This window comes from Cotesia glomerata, linkage group LG2, assembly GCF_020080835.1.
Source record: "Cotesia glomerata isolate CgM1 linkage group LG2, MPM_Cglom_v2.3, whole genome shotgun sequence".
Lineage (NCBI taxonomy): Eukaryota > Metazoa > Arthropoda > Insecta > Hymenoptera > Braconidae > Cotesia > Cotesia glomerata.
In genome coordinates this window covers 20,363,290-20,380,930 of record NC_058159.1, presented here as the reverse complement: position 1 = coordinate 20,380,930, position 17,641 = coordinate 20,363,290, and the positions used below count along the sequence as shown (strand labels likewise).

Here is a 17,641-nt window from a genome sequence, read left to right as displayed (position 1 = left end):
GAAGGTCATAGGAAGCTTCCCTGACTATCCCCGCGAGGTTGACACGGTGTCTGTGTGTGTGTGTGTGTGTGTGTGTGTGTGTGTGTGTGTGTGTGTGTGTGTGTGTGTGTGTGTGTGTGTGTGTGTGTGTGTGTGTGTGTGTGTGTGTGTGTGTGTGTGTGTGTGAAAGTATGTGAACTGCTTATAACTTTTGAACGGCTTGACCGATTTCATCGCGGTTGGTGCCATTCGAAAGAGCTTGACCAAACTTAGATTTTGAAAACTATTTGGACCGATTCAGATCAATAGATTTTGAGAAATCTTAAAAAAACTGAAAAAAAAATTTTTTTCAAATGTGGTTTTTTTGGAATAACTTTAAAACGGCTTAAAGGTTCAATTCCAAAAACTAATCAGCTCTTAACCTCAAAAAACCACGTCGATCGCCACCAGTCCGGTCAAAATCGGTTGATTCATTCAAGAGATATCGTGAACGAAAGAAAACCGAAAAAAGTGTTTTTTCGGAATAACTCCAAAATTCCTAGCGCGATCAATTCAAAATTTAATATTCTTTGTGAGGCTTGAAAAACTGCGTCGAATGCTTCTAACCGCGTAAATATCGGTTTATTCATTCAAAAGTTATTGTGGTTTAAAAATTCAAAAAATAGTGTCTTATCAAATCTATATCAGACTTTTGAGCTCGAAGAGCTTTAAAGGATAGGAAAGCAATCTCTTTGAGCTCGGAGAGCTCAAAATAACCCATAAATTGTATTTTTGAGCTCTTCGAGCTCAAAAACGTCATTGGTGCAATTTTAAGCGCCTAAGTATGGAATTAGCGGGAAGTTGCAGGGATGGCCTTCAGGGTCAACCGTTTTCCTAATTTTTTTTAATTTAAGACGTGTGTACAGGACAAAGTCTGTCGGGTCCGCTAGTTTAACTATAATTTCATTAGTTAAATAAGTTTGTCATTCATTAAATTAATTTGTTTTTTTCTTGAATGCACAGTAGATAATCAGAACTATAGATATATAAGAGATTATAAAAATTAATAAATTAACTATTGAAAGGGAAAGGAAGCTTTCTCTAGAATATTGAAACATTCTTGCACATAGTTCTACAGTTCACGGAAAGAAAAATGTAGAAATCATTCCTATAATTTTAATTAAATGTTTTCCTATACCATTTTAGGAGCGATTACTTAGATTATGGAAATTCAACCCATAATTTTTGGAAAATGTTTCTATAATTATGGGAATGGTTCCTATAATTACAGGAACGATACCTATGTTTATAGCTGTAATATTATTGGCATGATTCCTATAATATATAGGAATAGTTTCTATAATATTATAGGAATGGTTTCCATGATTATAGAAATAAACACTAGATATTATAGAAGCCATTCCTGTATATTATAGGATCCATTCCTATAATATCATGGGAACCATTCCCATAATATTATAGTGATGATGCCTATAATATTGAAGTAACTTATACATTATCGGAGAGTGTTTGCGTCTACTGGTCCACCTTGGAATTTATGTTCCATGAACTTTGAAAATAAACATCAGTCCTCCAGAAAGTATGCTCGTGTTTGTTCAAGTGGAATTAATATTAAACATAGTATAGCCGTAAAAAACCAACTCAAATTGAATTATTATTTATCGTATCACAATAATGAAATATCATATTATAAATGTGGCTCTGTTGATAATTGTTCGTTCAAAGACCATAAAAAATTTCATGCATTTCGCGCAAGCCTTCCATCATGTGTGAGTAACTTTAATATTGTCAACTATTTACTATGGATAGGTAATCATAAAGTTGATGCAACTTCTGTATTGGTAATGCCTTCAGAAAATGGTCCCGAATTTCACATTGTTGAATTAATTATTAAAGATATTGTAAATGAGATATGTATCATTACCACTCAAGTTATTTGTGACTTCGATGACCACTTTTAAGTATTTGAAATTATTAGAAATTTCGATAATTTTACTTGTTTCCCAATAAAATCATTTGAAATATGTAAAATAACTAATATTGTTCTTATAAACAATAAAAGTTATATACTTAAAGGGTGGATTTAATTAATTTTTAACACATGTATTGTAAATAAATAATTTGTTTTAAAAATAAAATGAAATTGTAAAAATAAACAATGAATTTCCATATTTATTTTGCTCCTGTAATTGTATAGTGAGAAAATCTCCCTTTTAATAGAAAAACTTTAGAATTGCTACAATATTTTTCAATATCAACTAACACAATTATAACTGAGTTGGAATAAACGATTTAAGATTAAGTACACACGTGAATAAAAATTATGGAAAAAATATTTTTCACTCTAGTGAAAGATCAATTTTCATTTACAAAAAAAAAAATATAAAATAATTACACTATATTTTTAAAGTGATTGCTTTATTATTATGAAAATAAACATTTTTCTATTATTATGTGCGTTATTCCCAACATATTATAAGAACCATTTCCATAATGCTTTGGAAAAGATCCTATGAATTTCTCTCCGTATAGCTTTCGCTCGTTAATAAGAGATCGGTTATTCAGGATGATTATTAGATCCAATCAGTTATTTTAATATAAACAGAAATGAGTAAAAGTTTTTTATTTTCAATTACATTTGAGTGTTAAATATTCAATATTAAAAATTAACTCTGAAAATAATTATAACAATGTGCACACAAATATTTGATTCTTATGAACTCTATATTTTATTAAACGAGAACAAGGTAAAAGTTACACTCGATTTTTAAATAAAGTTCACTAAAAAGGAAACAACATATCAAATAAAAATATCCATATAAATTTGCAACAGAAGAACGTTTACGTTTTTCGTTAACATTACACAGATTTCTTCGTTAGATGAGAGATAGGTGAAGTGGTAAAGTAAGTAAATGGAATCTTTCCATGTTGTAGAGTTTATATCATGTAAAAACGTACCTGCGATGAGAAAGAGAGATCTCTACCCAGGTCTTGCAGAGTACTCGGAGAAAAATATAAAAGGTATATGAATTGGACCGCCGCGTACATACAAGTATAGGAATAAACAAAGTTTTTTTTTTTTTATTTTTCAAATCATTCAAAGAAAAAATTTCTGAATTTTTACTTATTTTTTCGGTTATCTACTCGAAAAAAATAAAAAAATAAAAAGAAAAAACTACTTCATTCAAGAGAAATATTCTGGATCCAGGAAAATTAGTTAAATTTCGAGCATTGTTTGTATTCTTAAAACAAGTCGATACTATCTTCAATCAATGTTACCGCCTATTTTAATCCAAGAGAAATGAATTGTTGGATGAAATATATGTTACCTTATTTAAAAAAAGTAAAGTTCTTCGTTTAAGAATGAAATTCATGAATGAGAAATATATGAAATATATAAAAAATAAGATATATATTCTTAGAAAGCTACTGTAAAATTCCTCGAAATTCGAATGTAGCAGTATTTAAATAAATTTTTCTATTGTTTTTTTAAACTATTTAGATAAATTGATCTAGTAAAATTCGATTAGCAAGCTTGAAATTGCTAAAAAAATCGTTTAAATGTAAAAAGCATGACTTAATTGTTATAACGTTATAAATAAGTCATTTAATCACTAAAAATAAATAATTATTCGATTATTAACTTACTCTCTGGTTTCAGATGTTCAGGCGCATTGATGACATCATCTACAAAAACATAAGAAAAGATTATGACTTACTGATAGTTTTAACGGAATGTCAAAAATTGTCTACTGGGTGAAAACGTAAGATTTACTATAAATCCTAACTTTTATAATCAATTATATGAAAACTCAACTTTTATCAGAGAAAGAAGTCAAGGTGAAGCTATCAAGTAATTAAAAAATATGAACAGACAAATCAATTTTGTACAATATATTAATATATGCTCATATTATTCTCAGGAGTTCAGAAGAAAAGTTCAGAATTTATTCATTTTTTATTATCATTTAAATGTATACAATTTAAAGTTTCATTTTTACTAACAAGAAAGTTTATGAAAATATATAATACTGTAACACGTTCACGATAGAACACGGATAGAGTATATTTAATAAATTGGATTTGAAACGTGAGAATTGTTTATTCGAAAAAAGTATCTAAACTAACAAAAGAAAGAAAGTAAAAGAATTGATATCATGAATGATTTTCCGGATAGCTCTGCTATGGTGTTTCACTTTTACCCTGCTTTCTGGGTTTTAAATTGCTTCTTGGTTAAAGTCACACACAATCTCGACAAAAGTTTAACACAGTACTTTCAACTTAAAATAAAAATAAATCGTGTCTATTGTCGAATAAGAGTTTGCAGAAAGAATAAATTCCTTAAGAACAATATTGCGTGACACAGGGCCCACTAAAACTGAAAAACTGAGAGATTGTATAGAAACAGAGATAGAAAATAGCTTCAGCGTTACTTGCTCAATTAAACTAGTTTTCCAAATGGATCAAATTTAACTTTCGGCAAATGTGATACAATACTTTTTTTACGTTGTTACGATACGAGCGAATAACCTTATTGTACCTCGAACACAGAAATTCATTCACAGCGGGTGCACGTACAAACTTATGCAAAAGTTTGTCGACTACATGTAGTTTTACAATATGTTATCTACATTAGCATACATTTAATTAACGATTATTGAATCAATTTTATCACAGTATTGTTAATACGAAAGTATCAGAATTGATGAAGTAAAATTGTGAAATTAAGTTTTTGATACACCTTATGGTATGATAAAAGAAAAACAAGAGTCTGGGTGTTCATTTAATAACAAATAACTAAACTCTTATTTTTATCTGTGTTACGTGATCCCTCATCTAAACTATGCAATCCGGTGAGCTAGAGCATGGTGGAAACCGTGAACAAAATCGCGATAGGGGCTTCAATTCTTCCGTAACGTCAAGGTGTGGTGTAATTAAACGAAAAAGAAGCTTTTCCAATCATTTAGGATAGTAAGTGAGAAGAAGATTGTCACATATAAGAAAATAGTATAACCAATTAGGTCCTTTTGTGAAAACACGAAAATGCATACATCAAGTAAAACCCCTTCATTCATTCGATGCATTTTTTTAAGTGAAAAAAAAAAAAAAAAAAAAAAACGAACTAATTCCGAAACATCAATCCAATAAATCTGGAAATCACTTCAAGAAAATATTTTGATTCAAAGTTTTGGACTGCGATGTCATACGATCAACTCGACCGATTTTAATGCAATTTGCGGTTTTTCACATTAATTTTTGCAGTTGAAAGCTAATTTTATAATAAAATTAATTGAATTTGTATTTTGGAAGATATTTCAAGATGTTTTAAAAGTGTTCCATTCGTAAGATTGCCCAAAATCTATCGGACCAAATTTGTTCATATTGTCAAAAAATTTCAGGGAAAACTATAAATTTACTGCAAATTCACTCCCTTTCAATCGAAAAGTTTTATAACGACAAAAAAATTTCAATAATGACAATTTAAGCTGTAAACTTCATATTTCTTTACATTAGGGGCGTGTTTTGACCACAAAAACTGTAATTATTCCACTGCTCTTATTACCGTGCCTGTTATTCAGTTGCAAATACCCTGACCTCGAATAAAAAATCCATCCATTAATAAAAGATTTTTCTCATTTATTGTTAGATTCGGGGATTAATTCTATCTTGTCTACTGATCACAATTTATATGATCTTCTCTAATGTCAACATGATTATTAATCCAGGAAAATAATGCCTCGTTGAATGAAAATAATGAAGCTTTATCATTCATTACATTAAGTAATGAAATATTAACTTAATATTTTTTAATCACAATGAATAGAAGTAATTTTTTCCTGTTAATTTATTAACTAATTATAACTTATAATTGAAACTGTAAACATATAGAGTACATATAAGTATCTCTATGTAATTTACTTATACGTTTTCTTGGGTTTATGTATACTGTTCCAGTCCTATGTACAAATGTAAAGAATCTCTATGGGACAAGTGTTAATGCGTGCTTTCTTTTTGTTGCTATGTATTTTATGTATCTATTTTTTACTGGTAACAAAAAAATTATATATTATTAAAATGATAACAAAGTTTTGTAATTAACTTATAATTACAAAAATTAACTGTAACATTCAACTGTAATGCATACATTTGGATTGTGATAAAAAAATGAGTTTTATTGATAATTAACAACATACAACCCATTAATTTATCGTGTTATATCACCATTATTCGTTTTATACGATGTGTCAACTGAAACGCATAAAGTTAATAATGCTGTTTTCATTATTCAATGCTTGAGCTGAACCAAAAATATACGTGGAATAATGTAGATCAATAATTACCATTTCCATCAATGTTCAGTTCATTTACTTATATATATATATATATATATATATATATATATATATATATATATATATATATATATATATATATATATATATATATTAGGGTGTTTCAAAAAGACGAATTTTTTTTTTTTTTCTTTTGGTGTCTAAAAATTGATAGTATACCTAAAACAAAAATTTTGGCGCCCATGTGAGCTCTTAATATCAATAGTAAGATTTGCCTGTATCCATTTCTTTATTTTCCATTTAAATAACACGGGAAAAATTTTTTAATTTTTAATTTTTATTACTTTGGAACGGTTCATCGTAACAACAATCTGAAAAATGATATTTGTAGGAAATTTTACGCTCTACAAAAAACGTCTGAAGACCAAAGTTCCTCAGATTAACGGCTTCAAAGATATCCGCGGTCAAAGATAACACTAATAAAAAATTTATAATATTTTCCAATAAAACTACAAAAAAAATATCATATGCTATATTTTTATTATTTTTTATGTTAAATTACTTCAATTCCGTTAACCTGAGACTTTAAACTTTTTTTTTTACTAATTAATTCAATACTTAACTCACGAAATGCACTAATATATAAATATAAACGTTAAAAATATCTTATAAATGATTTTTTGGTCTCTTTTATAACAAATTTATTTTTTTTTTACTAAATATTAAGAAATTTAATTGAACAATTAATTCTTTATAACAAAAAACTATATTTACAACTTGTTACAACAATTTTTCAACTTGAAAATATTACAGTTTTATAAAATTACTTTTATTGCAATTAGGATATTGTTTTCTATGTTCTGTCACTACTTGCAACAAATATTGAAGCTGTTCTTCATCTTTCGTTAAGCATCGATTATACTGCTCTATCAATGCCACGCCGCGTTCTGCTACATCATTCACAACTTGAAGTTTCCCGAAATACTCCAAGTTTTCTAAGAAATTCGGATTCTGAGGCCACAAAGTAACATCCTCATCAATGAACTCATACGACAAATCAAACGATTCAAATATATTAATCGATCTCATAGACATAAATTGACTAAGATCTTTATTTAATAATGACTCTAAATTTTTCTTATCTATTATAAAGCGATTTGTTGTAGTTTCATTGGCTTTACAGTTTTTAAGAGCATGAACTATTCTTTTTTTGTTCCAACTGAAACATTTTTATCAAAGAGAGATAAAACAGACAGCTCGTTGTTTAAATACCACAAGTGATCGGCTAATTTTTGTGAGCATGTCTGTGAAAGACTATTATTAAATCTTTCATATGAAATTAATTCTTTAATCAAAGTTAAATCATTATTAGGTGCTGTTATAGCACACGGCGCAGTGAACCAAGCTTTTAAATAGAATATTATGATAAATAAACAAAGTTCTCGTAATCCATCTATTTCCGATTTAGTAAGATGAAATTCATTTCTGAATAAAAAAATTTTTAAACTATATATTGCTTTAGCCATCCACCTTGCATGATGGACCGCTCCAGGATGCTTAAATGTAATATTTGTGGTAGTAGTACCCAAAAATATTAATGATAATTCCAGAAGTTCACGGTAATCGTCTCGACAATGATCCATCTACAAAAAGTTATAAGTCAAAATGAAATTGATTATATCGCAATTTCAAAGTTGAGAAGACTAATTATTATTAACTGATGTGAGGTAAAAGTTGTAAAATATTTTACAAACGCAATTTTAATCGTTAAAGATGATTGAAAGTATAACAGTCATGTGAAACTGATTTTCAATATTTTTAATCACGACGGCAAGTTAATTAATCAGAGTAAAATTGATAATTGAGGAGCTTATTTTCAAAAAGGTATCTTTTGATTTTTGATTAATCGAGACAAAAAACTAGTTATCTTCAATTATAAATATTTGTATTGAACTTTTTTTAATTTAGCTATAAAGTGCAATCGGTTATGAAGCTGCAATTCGATTTTCATTTATAAATGTTCATAATTCTCAAAGTAATTAGTATTTAAAAGTTCAGAAAACTGGTATTTTAAAATATGAAAAGATACCCTTTTGAAAATCAGCTCCTCAATTATACTGAGTTTTATCCATTTTTCTTTTCCACTTTAACATCAGTTAATAATTCTTCAGCGCTGGATTAAAAAATTTTACTTCTATTTGATTATTAACGAATTTCAAAATCTCATCTTTGATTGGTGTTATTACTTCCAAAACTTTTTTGTCACAAATACCAGCCGTAAAGTTTGATTGGTCAATTTCATCCCACTTCTTTTTAAATCTCTGATAAATTGGAACGTTTGGGCCAGACGAAGCAGGCCAGTATACTTCAAATGCACTTCGAAGAACAATTTCAAAAATATGGTGTCGGCATGGCAAGTACAACAGTTTTCTACTAAGAGCCTTTTCTACTAATACACACGCACCATTTCTGATTCCTGAAAAAATAAAATGAGAATTGCTAGTGAAGTATCGATTTTTTAGAGTAGTACGGAGAAATCTTTTGAGTTTGAAAAAAAAGATAACTCATAACTTGGAAATTAATGGTTAATACTAAAAATCTGATTTGATTTAGCATTTAAACATTACGGTAATCAACCATGTTATATTTTTTATTAATAAATTATTTACCCGTATTTGACGCCGTAGTATCAGAACACAATGCTTTGATGTTGTCAGTATTAATATCCCATTGTTTTACTGTTTTAATAATAGCTGAAGCTTGGTTTTGTCCAGTCCCAGATTCTAGTTTAGGAACTCCTAACAGTTGAAATTTACCTGATGATGATAAAATAATCGGAAGCCGGTCAACTTGTTCTGTACCTATAATATCTGATAACAGTTTTCCATCAAAATGTAGTACATAATTGTCAGTTTCCAGATTAGTCTTCAGATTTAACGCCGCTTCTTTCCGGAATTTTTCCCTTGCTCGGTGAATAGTCACATGACTAAAGTTTACGCTTGCACAATCAATGTTCAAGCAAGATAATAAAGCAGCAATAATGTAAGTCGCCATCCTACTAGTCACGTTAGCTCTATCCAAAGCCGCAGCAAGTTCTGGTGTCATTATATCAATTTTTGGAACTTGTTGTTTTGGCATTTCATCTTCATAATCAGAGATTATACGAGAAGTATTACTTTCCAAAGATTTCTGGGATAATTGAGATGGATGACTTGATATTTTATGATTAGCAACATCATCAGTCTCAACTGCACAATAATAGTTGACATTGTCGTTATTAAACTCTCCGACATTATTATTACTATCATTACCATTATTATTATAGTTTTTATCATTGCTATCAATGTTCTCTTCACTATTATTATCACTATTATTGTTATTATTATCATAATTGCTGATATCAACATCCATGTCTTCGACATCTTCTAAAATTGGTTGAGAATTATATGAAATAAAACCACGTCGACTGGAAGATTTTTGTCCCAAATAAAATAATCTTTTTTCTTTGTCCAGTATATTTAAAACATCCGCATGAGCTACATCAAATAGTTTATTTAATTCATCCTGAAAAACGGATTCCTTTTTTTTTTGAGACTTTGACTTTTTCATTTTACGGTTTTTTTGTAAATTCTTCCATCGATTGTGATTTGAGATTAGTTTCAAAAAAGCAGATCTTTTCTCTCTTGTCGGGATTTGTGCCGCACACCAAATTTCAAAAACTTTGTCGATAGTGATTGATATACTTTCTTTAACTGAAAAATTTTTCGTATCAAGATAATAAAATAAAAGCGACATAACCTCTTTCAGAGAGGGTAATTTTTTTCCAACTAATTCACTTAACACATCACCAATCAAGTACACTGTTTTCACCATTATGGTCACAAAATTTATAACTAATATATTTTAACTAATTAAATTAATAATATAACGGATTGAAAAACAGTCAGTATCAATGAACAAAGACAATGACGAGAAGATATAGTAAAGCGTTGAGAGCAAAGCAACTAAATGAAGTTAGTACCGAACAACCAGGCTTACCAACACAGAGCTTATTAGCTACAACACTCAAATTAAATGAGTATAATACTCTGTACCGACAGAGCTAAATAAAGCTCTGTTGATATTTTTCAAATAAAAAACATTTGATCAAGTTTTATAGTAGATTTAATTGATTTAACGTATTTACAGAATTTTCATATTATTTTGAATAATATGCAATGATGAGTGTTTGGTGAGTTTGTGTAATAAGGAACTTTACATTTTCCTCTTACAAAAATTTATAAATTTTATAAAATATAAAATAAATTTGTTATAAGAAAGACCAAAAAATCATTTATGTGACATTTTTAACGTTTATATTTATATATTAGTGCATTTCGTGAGTTAAGTATTGAATTAATTAGTAAAAAAAAAAAGTTTACAGTCTCAGGTTAACGGAATTGAAGTAATTTAACATAAAAAATAATAAAAATATAGCATGTGATATTTTTTTTGTAATTTTATTGGAAAATATTTGAAATTTTTTATTAGTGTTATCTTTGACCGCGGATATCTTTGAAGCCGTTAATCTGAGGAACTTTGGTCTTCAAACGTTTTTTGTAGAGCGTAAAATTTCCTACTAATATCATTTTTCAGATTGTTGTTACGATGAACCGTTCCAAAGTAATAAAAATTAAAAATTAAAAAATTTTTCCCGTGTTATTTAAATGGAAAATAAAGAAATGGATACAGGCAAATCTTACTATTCATATTAAGAGCTCACATGGGCGCCAAAATTTTTGTTTTTAGGTATACCATCAATTTTTAGACACCAAAAGAAAAAAAAAAAATTCGTCTTTTTTTGAAACACCCTAATATATATATATATATATATATATATATATATATATATATATATATATATATATATATTGAAACGGGTGTCTTGTTTTCCTTGGTCGCCCTTTTTTTCTCTTTAAGGGCGCCACTAGATTTTTGGACTCAGTATCCAGAAACTGGACCAGAACATGGAGTAATAGGTCAGGGTCGTGAGAGATTGCTGAAAGGAACCAAAATTTAAACACAGAAATTCGTTTAACAAAATTATTTATTTATCCAATCCCTTTTACAATTGAAATAATGGCCAAAATAACAATATATAAAATTTCATAGATCAAAATTCACACTCACGCCCCACTCTCATACAGTATATTTCGCACTGTCCAGCTAGACCCTCACGTGGCTGTAGTACCCGATGCCTACTGGACTCTCACATTATCTACTTCGCGTCGTCCCCTGGACCCTAACGCTACTCTAGCTTAGTTCACGCGGTCTCACGGACCCTCACGCCACTGAGCTGGACCCTGAAGTGACTACACACGCTGTCCACACAGTGCACGCTGTCACCCAAACTTCACGCTACTCTAAGAGAACTACCCCAAAGCCAGAGGAGTATACCATGAAACCGAGATCCACAGATTCGGTAGAATCTGGCGCCAAGTTCCGTTCAAAAATCCCGTTGTAAACGGAGCGCCAGACTACCGACTGTGTTTACTGTAAGCAGAACGGTATTTCGAGGTTGCAAAATTTTATTTAATTATATGGTTCTCCTTTTTCCAAAATAATATATTATAAAAGTAATTTATACTTTATTTTACTGATATTAATTAATTATAATCAATTATAACACTTAATTCACTTAAAATTATTAAATTTTATCAGCACAAACTATAGTAAGCCCAGAAATTTCGATCCTGACTTTTTTTCGATGGGGAATATTAGCGCCACAGACTAGATAAAATAAAAATGTGTAGTAATCCTTCCTATAGACACGCAACTACAGTAAAAAGTGATTCATAGCTTGCATCTATGGCCGCCAGGGTGCACTGGAATTACATCTACATAAACTGTAGCTTTAAGGGGATAGTTTGCAGTAAAAAATGCAGTCAACACGAGATTTAAGTTGTTATCAATTGTAAATTTTCATTATAATTACAAAAAATACTAAAATCCGAACAAAAACAGTTTCACTGTAAAAAAGTCGCACCAAGTCCACGTTCATAAGACTATTAGGAAAAAAAATTTTTTTTTTCTTTACAAAAAGATACAAAATAAAAAAATTAAAAAATCCGAGTAACCGATATGATTGTTTATGATTTTCGGAAATTAAAAAAAATTTTTTTGTAAATTTAAAAATTAAAAAAAAATTTTAGAACGTACTTGGTGTGCGTCATTGTGTATTTCAATTTTTTTAAAGTCCTAGTAAATAGATTTTACGAATTTCATTAAAAGTAAAATATTTTGCAACCGCGCACACTAAATACGTTCTAAAATTTTTTTTTAATTTTTAAATTTACAAAAAAATTTTTTTTAATTTCCGAAAATCATAAACAATCATATCGGTTACTCGGATTTTTTAATTTTTTTATTTTGTATCTTTTTGTAAAGAAAAAAAAAATTTTTTTTCCTAATAGTCTTATGAACGTGGACTTGGTGCGACTTTTTTACAGTGAAACTGTTTTTGTTCTGATAGTCTCTTTACTCACACACAACCACATTATATTCCTTAAATTCCAATAATAATAACGCTTGATTCCAATTAATAAATAATTTTCCAAAATATTATTTTCCAAATTAATATTTCTTAACTTCTAATTCTCTAATTAACTATTTTTGTTTACTAAATATAAATTTCCTATTTCCTAAATCACTGCCGTATCTTCAATGTTATAAACAATAATTATCCAAAGTACAATTCCGAATTATCGAGGATTAAATCCACTTATTATGTCCGAAAATTACTAAATAAATTTTAATCTTTATTTTAGTAAAAATTAAATAAATTCCGATAATTGAGTAAACTTAAATTCTTCCTAAATTATTTGTATTTAATCCAAATTATTTTATTTAATTCTGAGCCATTTTATTTAATCCCTTTATCGGCGGTAAATTTTACTGAATTTTATTTTCATTGTAAATGTGAAATTATGACAAAAGATTATTCTATTATATTTTATTTTATGTCTCTTGAAACTTATTTTACTTGAGTTTATTTTATTTTAAACGAACTAAGACTTTTGTTTCGACCTTGAGTGTCCTCTACTCAGCGTTCTCGCGCGGGACAAGATGGCTGACGCTCTCGCTCGGTCTTGCGTCTCTGTCGCAAGTTTTTAGTGTAATTTTTTTTTCTGACGAATTTTTACAATTTTTATTTTCTACCCTTTTTTTTACTAAATAATTTAGATTAACAAATTCTATTAATTTTAATGATTATTTCCTGACTCTAGATTTATTTAAATTATGACAAATATTAAATAATGCGCCAAATAATTTATTAAAATAATTTTAATGTGAAATAAATTTTTGTCTTAAATAATTTTAATTTAGCGGTTTACTCAATTCTACTCTGCTGGCTTAAGCCAAATTATTATTCAACGATTCTCAAATAAATAAATTTTACACATGACATAAGAATCTGGAATCCGAACAAAAACAGTTTCACTGTAAAAAAGTCGCGCCAAGTCCACGTTCATAAGACTATTAGGAAAAAAAAAATTTTTTTTTTCTTTACAAAAAGATACAAAATAAAAAAATTAAAAAATCCAAGTAACCGATGTGATTGTTTATGATTTTCGGAAATTAAAAAAAATTTTATTGTAAATTTAAAAATTAAAAAAAAAATTTTAGAACGTATTTAGTGTACGTGGTTGCAAAATATTTTACTTTTAATGAAATTCGTAAAATCTATTTACTAGGACTTTAAAAAAATTGAAATACACAATGACGCACACCAAGTACGTTCTAAAATTTTTTTTTTAATTTTTAAATTTACAATAAAATTTTTTTTAATTTCCAAAAATCATAAACAATCATATCGGTTACTCGGATTTTTTAATTTTTTTATTTTGTATCTTTTTGTAAAGAAAAAAAAAATTTTTTTTCCTAATAGTCTTATGAACGTGGACTTGGTGCGACTTTTTTACAGTGAAACTGTTTTTGTTCGGATTTTAGTATTTTTTGTAATTATAATGAAAATTTACAATTGATAACAACTTAAATCTCGTGTTGACTGCATTTTTTACTGCAAACTATCCCCTTAAAGCTACAGTTTATGTAGATGTAATTCCAGTGCACCCTGGCGGCCATAGATGCAAGCTATGAATCACTTTTTACTGTAGTTGCGTGTCTATAGGAAGGATTACTACACATTTTTATTTTATCTAGTCTGTGGCGCTGATATTCCCCATCTAAAAAAGTCAGGATCGAAATTTCTGGGCTTACTATAGTTTGTGCTGATAAAATTTAATAATTTTAAGTGAATTAAGTGTTATAATTGATTATAATTAATTAATATCAGTAAAATAAAGTATAAATTACTTTTATAATATATTATTTTGGAAAAAGGAGAACCATATAATTAAATAAAATTTTGCAACCTCGAAATACCGTTCTGCTTACAGTAAACACAGTCGGTAGTCTGGCGCTCCGTTTACAACGGGATTTTTGAACGGAACTTGGCGCCAGATTCTACAGAATCTGTGGATTAATAACCCGAATTAAATTCCTGACATTATTAACCCAGACAGGCCTATGTGTAAAATAAGTAATGACAAAGACAAATTATTTTCCTTAACAAATTAATCAATAACCCGAAATAAGTCCTAGTATTATTAATTAACTGTTTTATAATTGATTCTAAATTTAATACTTAAACAAACTAACGATTGTGACCGAGCACGAAATGGCGGTGACCTTCAGCCGACATGTTGCCTGGCTGACGCCGCAGACCCGAGAGATAATTAACTCGTTATTTGTACCTGGAGTTTTTATAATTTTATTTGCACTCCCTCGGTGAGCTGCAACTCCTCGTCTTCGGGTACTGATGTGAATTCTCCCTTGGTGAGGTAGTCTCGATTTAGCGGCAAAACTCTGGTCACCATCACTCGCTCTCTGGATATTTATTCGCTGGGTGCGTGACCTCAGCGCCACCTTACGATACAACTTACGGTGGCTCTTTTAAGAAAATTTACATGTATTGGATGCCAAATAGTTATTTAAGAAATTAAATAAACTTGAAAAAAATTTTTTTTCTATGTAAAATGTGACACATTACACAGAGTGTAGATTAAATTAAAAATTTTTCCTTGGATCAGCTGAAAACAGTAAGGACAATAAATACAATAACTAAAACAAGTCTCAAGTGAATTAGGTTAAGCAGTGTTAAAATCTGTCAAGGTGTTTGTTGTTAAATTAATATTGAATGAAAAATCAGTATTAATATTGAATATATAACAATTTGAAATTATATAAAGAATAACAAATAGCTTTATTTAACTTAATTATATATTTACGAATGTATCTTAAATTTTTATTTTTTTTTATTTAATTTTGCAGATAAAAAATTGAATTTGTGTTAAGAACCGACTTTCAATCTATTACCCATAATATTATTTTTCAACCACAAACTTAAATAAAGGGTAAAAATTTAGTCCTGACTGAACATGTGAGAGATGTTGAGCAGCAGCTATTCATTTTTTTCGCTGATTTAATTTCCAGTTGGCAACCGAAAACTTATAAAATTTACAATTGCTATTTCTACTAGTATTTTTGCAATCAACTACACAACAACTTTGATGACCCATTTTGTTTTATTTATTTAATTAAACTGACACGTGTTATTTTCATAGTCTTTAGTAATAAAGAGCCACCCTTAGTTCCGTATTGTCCGCAGCGGGCGCTGACATCAGTTTTGTGTCCCCCACTATGCCTTACGCACCCAGCGAATAACGCCTGTAACTGCAAATCAGCATTAGAAATTATCACAAGTTAAAGTTAATCTAACCAAGCTGGCATTCGGCCCAGCAAGCATTAAATTAACAAAATGTTATCGCTTCGTTCCACGTTGGACAAGCAGAATAAAAATAATTACCTTAGCTGGATGTTTTAGAAAAATTTGCGTGTCGTCCAGTCGAGCCACTCAGTCACAATGAGTCTTACCAAATTTTGTTGTTCCTTTCTTGCTTCCTCTGCTCTCCCCACTACCACTACGCCGGCTTCTCCACCTTGGGGCCTTTCTTACTAGCTCCCAAACGAGCTTTAGATCACAGCGCACTGTGACCTGTCGATAAATAACTGAGTACCGAAATAGGGGAATTTACCGGGTAACGATCACTCCGTTACAATATATAACACTAGCTGTTACCCGCCCGCTCCGCTGGGCACTTAGAATTGAATAGAATTGTATTTTTAGATCTAGACTTGAAATTTAATTGGAGTATTGTTTTGACTTACACAGATTCCAAATTTTATCAGATTGGCCTGTACCTTTTATTCATGTGATTATTCTAGCTAATATTTATTGTAACTTTCAATGTGCAATCACTATAACATTCCCGTGGCTATCTTTTAAAAATGAATAATAATTGACATGAAGAAAAAAATATTTAAATTGGTTGACTTTGAAGGCCATCCCTGTAATTTCCTGTTTCTCTTAAGATTCTATCAAATTTTATATCTGTAGGAACTGTATTTGAAGAATATGAATTTTTTGACAATTATCACTCCCGCACTCCGATGTTAGGGAGGAATTTCGTAAGATCCTATTCGAGATGATTTCTACATTATAAATAAAAGATTCCAACAAAACTTCGAGTCCATAGAAACGATTGTTTGAAAATGAAAGATTTTCATTGTTAACGCCCCCGCAATCCTTTTTGGGGTTAGAATTCGAGAAAATCTATTCTCAGCAGAACTTGACATTATCCACAAAGATTCCTACTAAATTTGGAGACTGTAGAAGTTACAGTTTGGAAATTAAAATTTTAGATTTTAACACACCTACCCCTGCAATCCCTATCGGAAGTAGAATTTTTTGAAATCCGTTTTGAGATGATATCCTCGTGATAAATAAAAGATTCCTACCAAATTTACAGCTTTTGGAAGCTATATTTTAGAAATTAAGATTTTTCATTGTTAACTCACCCCCGCGATCCTTATTAGGGGTGGTTCGTCGTTAAATCCGCTCTTAGATCATTTCTGTATCACAAATATAAAAAAGAAAACTCCTACCAAATTTGGCGACAATCGGAGCTATAGCTTGGAAATTAAAAATTTTAATAGTTAACACCCACCCCCGCAAACTCCTGAAAGGTGAGCTATCGTAAAATTCGTTCGTATATTATTTTTACATTTCTCACAAAAAATTCCTACCCAATTTGGAGCCTATAGAGCTATAATTTAAAATCGGGAATTTTTCATTGTTAATGCCCCCGCAATCTTTTTCAGGGTGGGATATCATAAAATTCGTTCATGAATTATTTCTACATCATATATAGAAGATAGCTACCAAATTTGGAGCATATAGAACCTATAGCTTGGAAATTTAAAATTTT

General features: G+C 29.4%; 2 protein-coding genes and 1 long non-coding RNA gene across 3 annotated transcripts in view; 1 reads left to right on the top strand and 2 right to left on the bottom strand.

The window, feature by feature from the left end:
- LOC123259742 overlaps positions 1-17,641 on the top strand; it is a 418,255-nt gene that overhangs the window by 172,161 nt on the left and 228,453 nt on the right. The gene's annotated exons all lie outside the window — the stretch shown is intronic.
- Positions 1-17,641, bottom strand: part of LOC123259748 (insulin-like growth factor-binding protein 7) — a 227,441-nt gene that overhangs the window by 100,100 nt on the left and 109,700 nt on the right. Inside the window, exon 4 of the mRNA XM_044720426.1 lies at positions 3,628-3,666. Within this exon, the coding sequence (XP_044576361.1) occupies positions 3,628-3,666 (39 nt within the window). The remainder of the gene's footprint in view (positions 1-3,627; positions 3,667-17,641) is intronic.
- LOC123259762 lies at positions 8,475-9,129 on the bottom strand. The gene is made up of 2 exons (XR_006508316.1): positions 8,942-9,129; positions 8,475-8,748 (listed from the first exon to the last, which is right to left on the bottom strand). It is a non-coding gene; the product is annotated as an uncharacterized LOC123259762 (long non-coding RNA).